At 35.8% G+C, this 16482-nt stretch overlaps 1 protein-coding gene across 2 annotated transcripts in view; it reads left to right on the plus strand.

Moving 5' to 3' along the window:
- Nucleotides 1-16482, plus strand: part of ECEL1 (endothelin converting enzyme like 1) — a 2857191-nt gene that overhangs the window by 1400413 nt on the left and 1440296 nt on the right. For both annotated transcript variants that reach the window (XM_044070676.1, XM_044070677.1), the window contains one exon: nt 9523-9647. In XM_044070676.1, coding sequence (XP_043926611.1) covers nt 9523-9647 — 125 coding nt within the window. The remainder of the gene's footprint in view (nt 1-9522; nt 9648-16482) is intronic.

The raw sequence follows: 16482 nt of genomic DNA on the forward strand, positions 1-16482 counted from the left end.
TTATCTTCTTTACAATATTCAGTTCTTTAGTTACATTTGGTTTAGATTTTGATTTCCATTTTCTAGTAATTAAATTCTCATGGTCTGTTCTTCATTACAAATAGTATATTTTCTTTCCTCAACCCTTTTATACTTTATTAATCATTTTTCTAGCAATGTTAACATAAATATTTACATTTATACACCTGCCTAAATCTCTCTCTCTCTCTCTCTTCACCTTTTTACATTTTTTCAAAGGTTGGTTGGCATAATGGTTAAGTGTTTACCTTACAGGCACATAGTACAAGGTTTAATTCTCACCTTAGGAAAGCATAGCTAGGCTTAAAAAGGCCTTCTGGGATCATCAGCTTACAAATGACCTGTGAACATATATTTCTCTACATGCCATGGATTTCTCTTATGTCCGGTGTTAATGACTGTCCATTAACATTCAAAAATGTGCATGCTGATTAATCAGCTCAACCAGCATGCCCGTTGTAAAATCCAGCATACACCAATAGAAAAAATCCAGTCACCTGAACTTTCTTCTATTAATATATGCTACAGAGATTCCAGTTTTCTTCTCTTTTTTAAAAAAATAAATAAACTTACATGTGTAGACACTTCAGAATTATGAGAGAGACGGGACAAAGAAAATACAAGTACGTTAGAAAACTGGAGAAACATACCTGATTATCCTTGTATTTTTTATACCCTGTCTCTCTCATAAATCTGAGCGCTTTTACATTTCAAATTTTTTTTTATTTAAAAAAAATGCAACAGAGATCTTCCTTTCTCTTTTGCTTCCTTTCCACAGCACTGATGTGTAAGAATGGGGACGTAAGTCCCATACACATGAACAGTACATCAAGAAAGCCCCATGATACCTGGGAAAACATGGAAGAGCACCAGGGAGCCATTATTTAAAAAAGTAAGTAACTTTTTTCTTAAATAATGCCATTGTATAATTGCAATAACCCATGGTTGGGTATGGGTAATGCTGTATTTACCCATGGTTGGCTTTGTTTGGTCACCCTCATGACCATACCACACCAACCGTGGATAAATCCAGCGTTACTCACACCCAGCCATGGGTTATTGCTATATTAATTAACTTTTCATGCCATTATTTCCTGTTTTAGCTTTTCCCGCCTCATTTTATTTCCATTTTCTTATTTTACTGCTATATGCCTTGATATTGCCCATGGCACTCCTTCCTTTTTTCGCCATTTCTGTGAAAAATATTCCCATACCTTAAACTTAGAATTTCTCACTACCGACTTCATTTTTTTCTGATATGTATATGTAGTAATATTAAAAAGAAATAGATTTAACATGTGTAACCTCCTTTATTCTGTTATACAAAATACCTCTATTTTATATGGGATCTGTGTAGTCCCCTAATAATAATAATAATAATAATAATAATAATTACTCTTTGAACAACTAGGAAACACGTATATTCTACCTAAATAGTTCAGTTTTCCTAACAAAACACAATTAAATACACTTTTTCCTTAAAAAATAAGTAATACATCTTCCAAATCTTAGCTATTTCCAATAATTCTTGTACTAACTTGTCCTGTTGTTTTCATATACTTTTTCATCCTCATACTTTTTACCCAGCACTTTAGTTTCTTTCATATTAAAATATTTCTCCCTGCACAAGCTGTATCACCATATTCCTTAATTTTCTCTCTACTTATTTGTAAACCTGCATTCCCTTTTATAGAAAGTAACATTTAAATTGCTTAGTTCACCACACTCTGTCCCTTGCACAATAATCAGGTAATCGGCATAACTCAGAATTAAAGGAATGTTTACTTCCCCCATAAAACTAATGATCATTTCTTTCATGCTTGCCTATCTTTTGAATTACCACATTCATTATTAGCCCAAATACAACTTAAATCAAGGGAACTCCTTTTTCACTTTTTCTCTATTTTTACTTTCTTCAAAACAGACATTTAGTACTAGTTTAACCCATAACGTTTCATATATTGATTTCAAAACTCTTATCACTTTTATTTGAAATGTATATTTGTTTATTTGCCACATTGCATTGTCTCTTACAGTATGCCAGACTTTACATTGCAAGCAACAAGCTCACATTATAACATAGCAACCTCGATCCCTCACGGCAGGTAAATAAAATGTACATTTATTGTTAAAAAAGAACTTTTGGTCTTTTTAACAATAAATGTACATTTTATTTATCTGCCGTGAGTGACCGAGGTTTCTATTTTTGATTATTCCTGTATTTTTTTCCTTTATTGGTCATTTCCCTGTGGAAGACTTTTATTCCTCACATTATAACATGCTTTGTTATTCAATTCACATTTTCTCTTTCATGCCTCTTCCTTTAATGCCATTGAGTCCTTCAATTTTTATAATAATTTCCTTAAATCTTTGTTGCAAAATTCCCGTAATGCTTTTATAATCAACATTCCCCTAATGTTAGAGGTCTCCAGTTAACATTTTCTTGCCAGCTTTTTCTAAAATAGTTTTATCATTTATTTCTAAAATGCTGATATATCTCTTTGCAAAATTTGTTTTGACTGGAATGTTATTTTTCTATATTTATATACACTGCTTTGTACATTTCTTTATAATTTATACATCACTCTGTCCAGACATTATTAAATTCCGTCATTGCCCTAAAAAGTTTTCTCTCTGTTCTTTTAGTATAGCTAATTCACTACAAAAACCTGAAAATCTTAATTATTTTCCCTTCTTGTATTACCCCCTCATTATTTCCAGAAAACACCCAGATCCTTAAATAATTAAAAAAAAAAAAAACACATAGCTACTACCACTTTCACATAGTAAACTTTACTGCTTAATTTTATTTTTATTATTTTACATTTGTTGACCGGGCTAGTCCAACTGGATATATGTCCATTTTCAGGGGAGGCCTGGTGAGAAAAGCTCCACAGACAGAGAAAAATAAACAAAAACAATGATACAATGCAAGGCTTTGTCAATCATAACATATCATTGCATATAATATTTATTCAGGAAAAAAATACAAATAATCATAGTCCATACCAGCTATGGATATGCATACATTGTATGTTCAGTTACACTCTAGTACTTAAATACACACTCAAATAATGTTAGTAGTAAGTAAACAAACTTATACAGGTAGGAAGATTAGTGTCCAGAGGTGATATAGGAAGTTAGTCTGGGTTGGCACAGTGGCATAACCAATGTGATTTAAGGTAAGGTTTCAGTTTACTTTTAAATAGGGCAACTGAGGTTAGGGGGGTTAGATGGCTGGGGAGGGTGTTCCAGGTTTTACCCACTGTAGTAGAGAACAGTGAGTCACCAGATACATTATTGGTCTTAGGTATTTGTACTAATAGTTTGTTTGATGAGCGTAAGGTCTTAAGATTGTTATAGGGAGTGATAAGGTTAGTGAGTATAGGTGTATTTGCTGGTTGATACAAGATCTTATGGGCAACTATTAGTTGAGTAAAAAGTATTAGATTTGACAATTCTAACCAATCTAGTTGTTTAAGATTTTTACAATGATGGGTTCTATAGGTTGACCCCAGTTGCAAATATGGCAATATTGTTGTAGGAAATAACCAGTTTGTTCAGATTGCTTTTACCTAGTTTAGTGTAGATAGGGGAGGCATATAGGAGGGTTGAGATTAAGTAGGTACGGGCGATAGTGGTCCTGGCTAGTGGAATCAAAAATGATCTTATCCTGTAGAGGGAACCTAATTTTTTGTTTATTGTTTTTATGGTGGTGTTGATGTGAGGCTCAAAGGTGAGGTTATTGTCTATTAGTACCCCAAGAAGTTTAGTGGTAGGGTCAGGAGATATTATGGTTCGACTGCTAGATGTAACAGTAATGTTTAGAGGGGTGGCCCTACGGGTGGGTGTGAATAGTAGCATTTTTGTTTTTTTAGGGTTCAGGATGAGGCATTGGTGTAGAAGCCAATTTTCTACTGTACTAAAGATGTCTTGGGTTAGGAACTGAAGTTTGGATGGAGAAGTAGCAGAACATAGTGTGGAGTCGTCTGAATATTGGATACAGGTAGCTTGTGGTATTACAGTAAATAGGTCATTTGTAAAGATAGAGAAGAGGAGAGGACCCAGTATGGAGCCTTGTGGGACACCAAGGGCAACTGGGAGGTGGGAGGACAGGTTATTTTCCCATAGTACAGCCTGTTTCCTGTTATTTAAATAGGATTGGAACCACTGTATAGGAAGGGCATCCAATGACAAGTTTTTGAGTACGTTAATGAGGAGGTTGTGATTAACCATGTCAAAGGCTTTTGACAGATAAAGAGGGCTGAGGATAGAATGTCATTATCTTGGTTTCTATTAATGTAGTCAGTAAAGGATAAGAGAGCAGAGGTGGTGCTGTGAAATGGTCTTAAGCCATGTTGGCAGGTGGCTAATAAGTTGTTTTCTAGTAGGTAGTTTAAAAGTTGCTTGTGAATACGTTTTTCCATGATTTTTGCCAGTGGGGATAGTATGGCTATCGGCCTGTAGTTAGATAAATCTTTGGAATTGCCACCTTTATGCAGTGGGATAATGTGTGAAACTTTCCAGATTGATGGGATGGTACCTTCAGTAATGGTTCTGTTAATGAGGATGGATATGGGGTAGGCTATAGCTTTTGCAGCTTTTTGTAGGTATTCTGCAGGTAGTTGGACTGCAGAGAGAGTGGTGAGTTTAAGTTTCTGAATGAGGGTGCAGATAAGGGATGTAGGAACAGGTTGAAAATGGAATACTGGTGGGCTGTTGGAGGTATTTGATGAGGAAGTTCTGGTGTCAGGGGATAGCTGATTAGCTAGAGATTGTATGGCCTCTGTAAAAAATGTGTTGAAAGAATTGGCCATTTGATTGGGATTCTCATGATCATAGCCTGTGCGAGTGGGAGTGACAGAACAACCTGGGTGTAAGAGTTTATTGATGCCTGACCAGAATTTTTGAGGTTTATTTTGGTAGGTTTGTTGAAGCTGGCAGTGGAAGTTTCTTTTGGCTGATAATATGGCTTTCTTTGTTTTGTTTCATAACTGTCTAAGATTTAATTGGTCCAAAGGGCTTTTGTTGTATGCCAGCTAGCCCAGAACTTATTTCTTTGAAGTATTTTTTGTTTGGTAGTTTTGGAAAGCCATGGGGCAGGTTTAGTCCTTATTGTAATTGAGCGCTTAGGGGCATGGGAGTCTAGAGTGGTTAAGAATTTAGAATTAAAGTATGAGACTGCATCATCTAAAGGTAGGTGTTTCAGAGGTGACCAGTCACAGGATAGAAGTTCTTTTTGAAAGTTGTCGGGGTTAAAATTTTTGTTAATCCTAATTGTTTTATAAATGGTTTGGTTAGGAATATCAGTCTTATATCTAATTAAGAAGGTAAGAGAGTGGTCACTTATGTCTTCAGGGAGGGTACCTACTTTGTAAGTTTGGTGATTAGTATTAGTGAAAATCCAGTCAAGGGTACTATCATTATTATGTTTATTGGTTCTGGTGGGGGATGTGATAGTTTGAGTAAAACCATAAAGGTTTATATGAGTAGCAGGTTGATCAGCTGTACAACCCTTCCAGTTAATACTAAAGCCGCCGAGTACTATAGTTTCCTATGGGTAGTTGGTGGAAAGCCAACTTAGAATAGCCTCTAAGGTACTAGTATTGTTGCCAGGGGGAGGTAGATACAGATGATATATATGGATTTGCATTAGTTTAGCTGAATTTGGAAATAAGAATTTTGGCATTACTAGTTTGTGGAGGTACAGAGTCTATAGTGGTTACTTTTAATCCAGATTTGTATAGTACAGCTACTCCTCCACCGTTTTTAGTATTATGGTCTAATCTCAGGATATTATAGCCAGGAGGAATAAGTACATTGTCTTGCTTTGTTGGTTTGAGCCAGGTTTCAGTAAGACAGAGGATGTGAAATGAATGTACATCTATGAGGGCATGTAGATGAGCAACTTTATTATTAATGCTACGAATATTGAGATGGGCTATAAGGAGGGAGTTGGGGGGGGGTCTGGTAAACAATTATGTATTGTTAAGAGTTGGTGTCGGTGGCTCTGGGGTTGTGGTAGAGTTTGGGCTTGGATTAGGATGTATGTCACCATCAATTATGGAGTGGGCTTGTATTTTTGAATTAATGAAGAATAAATGGTGGTTTTCAAGATTCCCTCATATATGAATATTCTCTTTCTTTTCCATATCTAACAACTAAATCTACAAGTAAACTATACATCTCTATAACAACATCTTTACATATTTTACATTGTTCTGTACTTTTTTCTTTATCCTCCTTAAATAACAGTCCAGGTCCCCAATAATTACTATATGCATATATATTTCCAAATGCTTTTTCATTTTATAAAATGTCTTATACCTACCATTCATCATTGTTCTAAGATAAATTGACATGGAAGACAGCCGGACTTCAGATGTTTTTTTGCACAACCGCTGTAATCTTTGTCTGATACTAACTGTAGCAAACTAAATGATGGTATCCTTATAACAAGCAATAATAGTGAATTGTGGACAGGATCTATACCTTTAAACTGTTGACTACAAAATTCTGCTTACTAAGCTACAAAAATTCAACTTGGGAGACAATGCCATTGCCTGGTTCCATAGCTATCTTGAAAACATGACCTTTCAAGGTTATTCCAGCACTAATGGTACACTAAAACAGAAGAGGTGTCGCTCAAGGCTGTGTTCTAAGCCCATTATTGTTTTATTGTTTTCTTTATTCATTAATATTACTGATTTATCTGAATTTAGCTTGCCCTCTACACAGATGATAATTTATTAATCCAGTCAGTGCCCTGCAGTCCTGCATTCTCCTCTCCAGCATCCCTTCTCTCTTTTTTGTCCATGGTCTGAACCAGATAAACTCCAAATTAAAAATAAACATGTTATGCTTTTTTTCCTCTCCTCACAGTGCTCAAACAATATCAACCATTTTAATCATTATATAAACAAGTACAAATACATAGGTCTAACCCTTGACTCTTTCTTACGTTTTGCATCCCAGACTGATAACATGATTAATGATGTCCACTCACAAATAAAACACTGCTATTAGATATCACATCTAGTATTTCCTACTGTCTGAAAATCAGTAGCCAAGAAGATCAGTCTCCCTAAATTAGAATATTGTTTTCCTGAACTCTCTTTACACTCTACATACTACCATATGTGCGTACTCGTTGATGGGGACACCACTATAACCTTTAAATGACCTAAATTTGCTTTCTTTTACTTAAACGTCCACTTATTTTCTATGCACCTTACCGTATACAATTTTAAAAGATAATTCAATTTTAAGCATTTAAGAAGCAATTTAATATTACAAAACTGCATTTTAATCCATGGAAACTAATAAAACTTTACGTAAACATGTTACTTTATTGGAAATGTATAATAACTATAAATTTCTAATATTTTGCAACAATGTAAGTAACAGTCTATAATATGAAGTGTATAACTTAAGTTTGTTTATAATTTGTATTACCTCTGAGCCCTGGGTCATGGCTAAAAGGGGTGTCTGATCAATTCACCCACCTGTTTACTATGTAGCAAACACATAAAAAATAAATAAATAAATAAATAATCAATCACCTTCCTGTTTGTATTAGAATCCATCACTAATATTCTACCCACAATAACTTTATAAATACTCATAATTCTCACATAAGATGAACCAGTTAATATTGCAATCCCCAAGGGGTATCACTCCCTAAATACTTTTTTTGTAACCTTGTATCTTAAAAGTATTTTTTTCCTTTCTCAGTGTCTGGCTGTTGTACCTAGAGATACTCTCATTGTATTCAATTGTGCAATTTTCCTCAGTTTGTAAAATACTGTACTTGTTTTCTGCACTACATTTTTTCTATTAATCGTTTCTCTTCCTCCTCCATCTCCTTACTTCCAGAACCGCCTTTTGTCTCCCCTTGCTGACATTGTTTGCCTTGCACATTTTTACTTCATTATTTGCCACCATTTTTGTTTGTTACAACTTAGTTCTCTTTCTTTTTGCAGTTGTATTTCATCATGCTTTTCTTCAGTCTTCTCACAAGCAAACTACAGTTTTCCCTTCTGTTTGCATTTATAGCACATCATTTCAGGATTTACAAATATAGCCTGCTTGCTGACATTGATTTATTCCTGTGCTTTGGACAATAATTAATTAAACTGCTAATTTCACTGAAATATTAGTACATGTTTGGCTGGATAATGTCACTTAAAGTTTGTCTAACCCCTCCACATTTATGACACCTGGTAAACGCTGAGCTTTATTAACATTTACTGCAACTCACATTTCCCATGTACCACACCGTAGTCCCACTTCATCAAAACACTGCTGACATAGAATGAACGGTTTTGCATAAACCTCTTTTACAATAATATTCATTCTGAACTGAACCAAAAGTTTAATTGAATGTTTACAGTGCCAACATGCAGACAACCCTTCCACAATAAAAGTTTGCTTTTTTTCCCACTTTTTACAAGAAAGACTGCAACAGCTAAAAAGAGTCGATGTTATCTCAAACAATTTCTTGTTCCTTAAATGAATCGTGGAAACATACATAAGAAGTATTGAAACCTAAAGTAATTACTGAATTGTCTCAGTTTCTCAAAATCCTCAACATGGAGCACTTTCCTTGGCTTGTCTTTTCTCCAGTCTCTTCTCTAGCATAACCGCTACAACTACATAGCTTAATTTCTCTCCCACACGCACAGTTCCTGGCGCATGTTGCACATTAGCATGTTCTTGCGTCACTCTCTGCCCACCCTTACCAATATGTGGTAAACCTGCCCCTTCCCCCTGCCTGTCTAGTTTTAGGTTCATAGGCTGGTACAAGGCTATTGGCCCTAGGGCCTATACAAGCCTAGCCATAACAATTCCCTGGCTATTTCTTCCCACACTATTTACTTCCCTGGACCAGTCTAGCAGGGTGACTTTCCTTTCTCCCATCCAGAGCTGTGGGGATGGAGTTTTATTTTCTAGTGACATAGGAGGAGTACAACATAAACCATACCCCTTACCACAAAACACAGAGAGTGTCTGAAGTTAGTATTAGGATTTTGGTTAACTGCTAGCAAAAGGAAAGTTATTTGTTTTCCTTTTACATTCGATTGGACTTTTGAGCCTTTCATTTTTTTAAGTATATTTTAACAAGGCAGAATTAATCTCCTTACATGTAAATATTCATGTGTGTGTGTGTGTGTGTGTGTGTCTATCTATATATATCATGAAAGATGTATTTTTCTATATGAAATTCTTTATGCTCTGAATCTTGCAACATGACTTTAAGTTTTTGCATCTTGCTTAAAAAGTATAAAAATTCATATTGGTAATTTGTACTTAATTAACCTTGATAATAAAATAGGGACCAGGGACAGATGAAATACTAAACTTTTTTTGAGGTACTGGTGACATATCTGTGAAATTAGTTGTAGACAGTATTGTGTAATACTATAGCACTGACTGCTCTACCTTTTAGCATGATAGTATATTAGCCCATAAATGAATTAACGTATGATTTTATTACCCTGACAGCTGAAGTGGAAGCCTCTGCTTGATAAAATATTTGATGTCAACTTCTCGGAAGATGAGGAGATTGTTGTGCTTGCCACTGACTACATGCAGAAAGTTTCAGAGCTCATAGAAGCTACTCCGGCAAGGTAAAATGCTAAATTTCATGCTGTGACATGATTTGATCTTTTAACCTGTATCGTAGTGGTTAAGTGCAGATGTAAACATGGCTAACAGCTGTATATTAATGGATTACTGTATAAAAGGAGTGAATGAGAATATTAAGTTCTAGTGTGATTCCACACACCTACAAATACGCTGATGGGCCTTGACTGGAATACCAAATAACAAATGTTCAAACTTAGGATGGCTCCAAATTTCAAAAGATCTTTGATAAATATGCATATACAGTTAACTTAATGCAACACAAACATTTCCTTGGGGGTTCAGTCCCTACACCCTCATGTGGACTTTAATTTATCAGTCAACCCTTTCATTGTGGAAGGACCTGATGCAGTCTCCTACTCACAGTGGAAAAAGCTGATGAAAATGGTTGACTATGGCTGGGTTTTAAGGTGAACAAAGAGGAAAATAGCATCAGATGCTGAGAGCATGTTGGGCCCGTGCTAAAATTCTTTTCTGAAGCCATTCTGTCTATCCTATAGAAGCCAACAGCTATCATAGTATTTAAGTATCTGTTTATAAATATCCTTTTCAAAAATGGTTGCAAGCGATAGAGTGGAGATAGGTTGATAGTCATTATTGGTTTTGTGTAGGGGTACCTTAAAAAAACTTATAATGATGATATGGTTCAGGTCTGGTGGAACAATTCTTGTGATAAGTGAGATGCTATAAATTATTTATTTATTTCATTTTACATTTGTTTACCAGGAAAGTCCAGCAAGATACAGTTCCTTTTTCAGTGGAGGCCCAGGGAGAAAAAGCTCCACATTTACACCAGGACACTTGTTCAAAATATCAAAACATTATAACAGAGAAGTAACTCATAGATACAGTGTAATACATATAGATCTTAATGCATCAATTTTACACATATAGACTAAGCTTTATACACATTTCTAATAACAGAGCATACTGCTATGTCTGTCTACCAAATGCATAACTATGGAGAGATAGCAAAAATTAATAATAGTACATTATCAGGGAGAGATAATAAAGAGAAAATAGACCAGTTACTAATTGAGAACATTTGCTGGATGTTTTGGAGTAGAGATTGAGCCAGACTAATTATTGTGAAGGAAAGGGTGGTGTAGAGAAGATAAGAAGACTAGAGAAGAGAGGATAGAGGAGTTAGATGGCAAGGGAGGTTAAAGAAGGCACTCATAAGTTATCCAGAGTTGGTGCATAAGCATAGCTTTATATTCAGTAAATGGGATTTAAGTCTTTTTTAAAACTGCAGAGCATTTGTATTTGTCCATATATCTGTTGGCAATGAGTTCTAGATTTTGGCTATGCATGTAGAATAGAGGGAATCCCCTGCGGCATTGTTGTTTTTGGTAACTTTTAAGAAGGATTTATTATTTGAGTGTAAAGATTGGCTACTAGAGTAGGGGTGTTTTTCAAGTTGATTTAGAAGTGTATAGGCCAAAGTAAGTATATTATAAATTAAGAGCTGAGGTAGTTCTTGCCAGTTAAGTTGTTTGAGTGCAAGGCAATGGTGTGTTCTAAAGTAGGAATCTGTTGCAAATGTTGTGATCTTATTATAGCAGGTATCTAATTTTGCTAGTTCTGATTTTTTTTTTTTTTTTTTTGTTTTGTCAGAATGGGTGAGGCATATAGGAGTATGGAATGAGATGTGTTCTTTCAGTGGTAGCCTTTGTGCAATTAGTTAGGTATTGTCTGTTTCTGCAAAGATTACCAAGTTTTTTATTTTCTTTCTTGACTATCTGGGCTATGTGTAGGTTGAATTTCATACTGTTGTCAATAACAACACCCAGAAGTTTAGTCTGGGAAACAAGAGAGATGGTGGTATTGTTTGGAGATGTGATATTAAACGGAGAGAGGGGATCCATAGCTCTAGTGGTTTGGCATATCATGAGTTTGGTCTTGTTTGGGTTTAGAATAAATTGAACTTCGTAAAGCCACATTTCAGTTGCAGAGGACTACTGCATTAGTTATTGTAACTGCTGGAGTGATGATGCAGTGGATATTAATGTCGAATTGTCCGCATATTGGACTAGGGAGGCATGGAGGGTAACAGTGTGTAAATTGTTAGTGAAAAGTAGGGGACCTAGAATGGAACCTTGTGGTACACCTAGCGTAATGGGCAGTAAAGGAGATGTACTTTGTTGTCATTTTACAGTTTGCTGGCACCCTGTTAAGTAGTCTTTGAAAAAAGTAATTGTGGAATGACTAAGGTTTACTTCTAAGCGTGTACAAGTTTGTTATGAGAGATGATATCAAACGCTTTTGATAGATCTAGAAAGATAGAGGATACTGTTATACCGTTGTGCCTGTGTTGATTAATGATGTTTGTGAAACTCATTAGGGTGGAAATCCATGTTGGGCTTTGGACAGCAGGATGTTATCAAGGAGATACAGCATAATTTGTGAGTGGATGCATCTTTCTAGAACTATAGACAGGGGTGACAATATAGCTATTGGCCTGTAATTGGACAGTTCTAATGATTTCCCCCCTTTGTGTAGCGGAATGATCTGTGAAATTTTCCAGATTAACAAAAGGTACCAGCAAAGTTTCCAGATTGCTGGTACCTTTTGTTTGGAAAAAGACTGGGTTTATTAAGATGGATACTTGGTAGGAAATAGCATCCACAGCCAGCTTGAAATATTCAGCTGGTAGATTATCAGCTGCTAGGGTTTTTGTTTTGAGTTTTTTTCATTAGTTTTGTATAGTGTCTGTTTGTACAGGTTGGAAATCAAAGGTGCTGCTATCTAAGATTGCTGTGGGAATTTCTATGAAGGTGGTGAAACACTTATTATTTGTGAGGGCTAGTATGGACTCTGAAATACTTATTAAACTGCATAGCTATACAGCCTCGTTGTTAGTGGTTATAGGGGTGGGGGTACTAGTGTTTCCAGTTGTAGGATTTTATTAATAGGAGACCAAAACTGCAGAGGGTTATTTTGATGTTTAGTTTCAATGTATTGGTAGTGATTAATCTTGTCCTGTTTGATTTGTTTTTTTAGCTTTATGTCTAAGTTCTTGATATGCCTGTTTAGTCTTGTGTTTTGCTGTTTTGCCACAGATTTCAATCTTTATCTCTCTCTCTCTATTCAGAATGTTCAGGAAAGTTAAGTTGAAGTATTTTATAGCTTCCACTAGGGAGAGATGTGTCAGTGATACCCAATTACAGAGTTTAAGGGTGGATATGACATTTTGAGTGTGAAAGTTTTTTTTTTTGTTCCTAATTTTGCGATTGCTGATGAGTTTTGCTGGATTTTATTGCTTCCTAAGTAAAAAAGTTGGAAGATGATCGCTAAGACTATCTGAATGACCACCATGTAAATACAGAGAAGGCCTATTTGTTAATATTCAATCAAGGATGGTTGCCTATTTGATGTTTTATCAATTCTAGTGGGGGGGGGGGTATGATTTGGGTGAAGCCATGGAAGTTTATGTGATTTGAAGGGTTTTGTGAGTTACAAGTATTTCAATCTATGTTGAAGTCCCCAATAATTGTTTCCTGGGGAAGAGAGTTTGAGGACCAGTGAAGGATGTGTTCTAGGGTGGAGATGATGTTACCTGGAGGTATATAGGTTTCAGCTATGTTTAAGTATTTTTTGGAGTTGATCTTAAGTTTCGTAAAGATTACTTCTGCATTATTGAAGTCAGGAGTATTTTGTTGTAGGATCTCTAGAATAAAGCTACTTTTAAATAAAATAGCTATTTCCCCCTCCTTTTTGCTGTTTCTGTCTACCCTATACATACTGTAACCTGGAGGTAAAATTTCATTAATTTTTGATTGTAACCAGTTTTCAGTAATCAGACTGATGTCAGGAAAGTAGCGGGTGAGAGTGGCTTGAAGTTGTTGAGTTTTGTTAACAATACTTCTAATGTTCAAATTTAATAATAAGAGGTCAGACCCTTTCTGAAAGAGGTTTAGTAAACTATGGCTGCTAAATTGGGGTGTTTGTTGGAATGGGTTGGTGTTCAGGTCAGGGTTTGGCTGGATATCTCTGCTAGGGATTAGCTGTGAGGTGATGTGGGATATGGTCTTGAGGAGTTTTTCTATGATTGTGTTATATTATAGTGAGACATTGGGATTGTTTTTTTTTTTTTTTTTTTTTTGTGGCATTATAGCATAGGTTAATCTGATCAATATAAGTAATTTTGTAGACTGAGGGTGATATTTTAATACTTAAATAGTTTTATCTGTGGTGGATGGGTAAACGGCGTATTATAGGGGGTTGTTGACCCATTGAGACTAATGTGGTATGATGTGAGGTTTCCTGCTATTGTTAGGAATATTATTGTAGTAAAATGGATGGGTATCATGTTGATTTATTTGAATGTTAGTGAATGTAATGATTTTTGTAAATGTATTGCTGTATTGTAATAGTTGGGAGAGTTCTATTAGTTAAAAGTATTGCTATATTGTTATGGTGAGACTAGTACTAAGTTAAAGTGATGTAATTTAGTTTGTTAGCTGGGTTGGGTAGTAGGGCTTGTGGGTATGGCTAGTTTAAAATAAATTTAGGCATAGTGAGGGTGGGCAGGGTAGGGGAACGGAGTGAGTGTAGCCAGAATGTGGCATGCACTAAAAGAAAAATTATCAGCTATCCAATTTTGTTTTAACCCAGTTAACTCATTTTGCAGTTCAGAAACACTTTATTTTAAAAAAGTAAGGATTATTTCACTTGCTAGTGATTTGAGCCTTTTATTAATAACAGTTACAGAGTAACTGCTGCTTAGTCAGGGTTTATTAGAGTATATGCGGTTACTATATCCTTTTTAGCTGGATTACATGAGTGTGATATTTTCTATGTGTTATTTGTATTTGGGGCTAAATGTAGGTTTATTAGGTTAGGTAGTGGGCAGGAAAACTTGTTTGAGCTGCAGACCCAGGCAATGTGCTCACTAGATACACTTTAAGCCTTTTAGAGAGTTGTCAAGTTTACTTAAAATAAAAATTCCCTTAACAGCTGACCTACACTATTTTCAGGTGGTTCTCCTTCATGCCCGATTATCTGTGAGGCCTCAGATACTTGTTTGGAGTATGTGGTCGCAATTAACATGTTTCAGGGTAGTTTAAGTGACTCAGAGGTGAACTGGTTTCAGGTGGTTCTCCAACTTGCCCGAGTATCTGTGTGGTGCCGGATGCTTGTTTGGAGAGTGCGGTCACAATTAATGTGTTTCAGGGTAGCTTAAGTGATTCAGAGGTGACTGCTAGTGAAGCACACATGCTGTGGGTCAGGACAGCATGGAAGAACTTTTCAAAATAACAGTTAGTGGTTTGACTATTTTGTCTGCTTAACTCCTAAGGAAATTAAGGAAGAGTGCAGTGAATGTAGAAGGGGAGAGTTTCAAATTATTTAACAATCTTTTTTGTTTCTTTCTCAGAAACAGTTCAGAAGCTGTGTACACTGCAAGAATATACATTTGAGCTGGAAGATTACTTTGAGTAGTTTGTTGGTTAGAGCCGGGGTTATGAAATTTGTTACTGATGGTTTCAATGGGAGTGATTATAAAGTTTATATAATCTTCTGATGGATTAAGAGTTATTAGGGACATTATCTCTAAGAAAGTTGGAGATGGAAGATGGTCTTTTTTTTCATTTCCAGTTGTGGGGGGATTATTGGTAGCAGACATTTGCTTAGTTCCAAAATAAGTGGCTTTGTAGTTATTATGCTTTGTTTTCTTAAACTTTGTATACATACTTTGTGTGTACTTTTCCTTTAGGAGGATATTAGAGATGGATTTTTCCTCCAGGTAAATCAAGTTTTGTCTCATTGTCTCCTGAGAGTTTTGATTTTATTGGTAAGTCAGGGGCATTTATGGCCAAGTAGCCATCTAAGTACACAAAGAAAGATAAAAATCTTGATAGCATCAATGAAATATAACAAGGCTCTTTCAGGGTTATCACTTTGGCAAAGGGGGGACAAATTAATCGAATTCAGATAAGAATCAAGCTTAGCCAGTTTATATGGAGGAAAATGTTGACTAGTCAATATTTAGGGCATACGTTTTATAGCTTTGAAGGGACAATAAGACAGGGCTGGACAGTGGTCATTTAGGAAGTTTGGCAGAATTTTTAGTGTGAATACATCAATAGGCAAAGGTGGTAAAAATACTATCAAGAGTACTTTCCAGTTTTGAGGCTGGGCCAGGTTGGCTGTTTTATAAGTTGTTCTAGGTTAAGGTGCAGCAACATGTTGTACAGCTGTTTGGTTACATGGTCAATAGCATCCAAGATAAAGTGCCCCAGAATAATTGTATTCATGCTAGGACCACATTGGAATATTTAAAAGATGTTGACTCGCTTAGCAGCAACTGAGGAAGATATAGGAATATAAACAGAGGAAATGTTAAGTTGAGCATGGCTCCCCATGTGCAGGTTTGCTAATCATAGGATCTTACTAGGCTATTGGCCCTGAGGCCCTTATAAGCCTAAAAAAATACACCTCAAGGACAAAATATAACAAAATACATGTAACAAAATGCTGAAACAGAAGCAAAACCATGCAGGCGAGTCAAAAGAGTTTAATGCTTCCTAGTACCTCTGCCCATGGCCTTCAAGTGAATGCATTACAACCTCAAACACTTCATTTTTATAGCATACTAACTAATTACCCATCCAAACATCTCATTAAATAAATGCCACATTATTGACATATCTCCTCTCCGGTCCAGCTGGTGAATCTGGGAATATTGAGGCAATGTTACAACTGCCTTATGTACACAGACAACCCTCTCCTCCTCCCAACAAATTCCAACACATGAGAGATGCAACCATATAGCCAAACTGGAGGCTAAGCTCTCTCAACTCAGTACTGGCATAACCA

This window comes from Protopterus annectens, chromosome 4.part1 (assembly GCF_019279795.1).
Source record: "Protopterus annectens isolate FY-2018-M chromosome 4.part1, PAN1.0, whole genome shotgun sequence".
Taxonomy (NCBI): Eukaryota; Metazoa; Chordata; order Ceratodontiformes; family Protopteridae; genus Protopterus; species Protopterus annectens.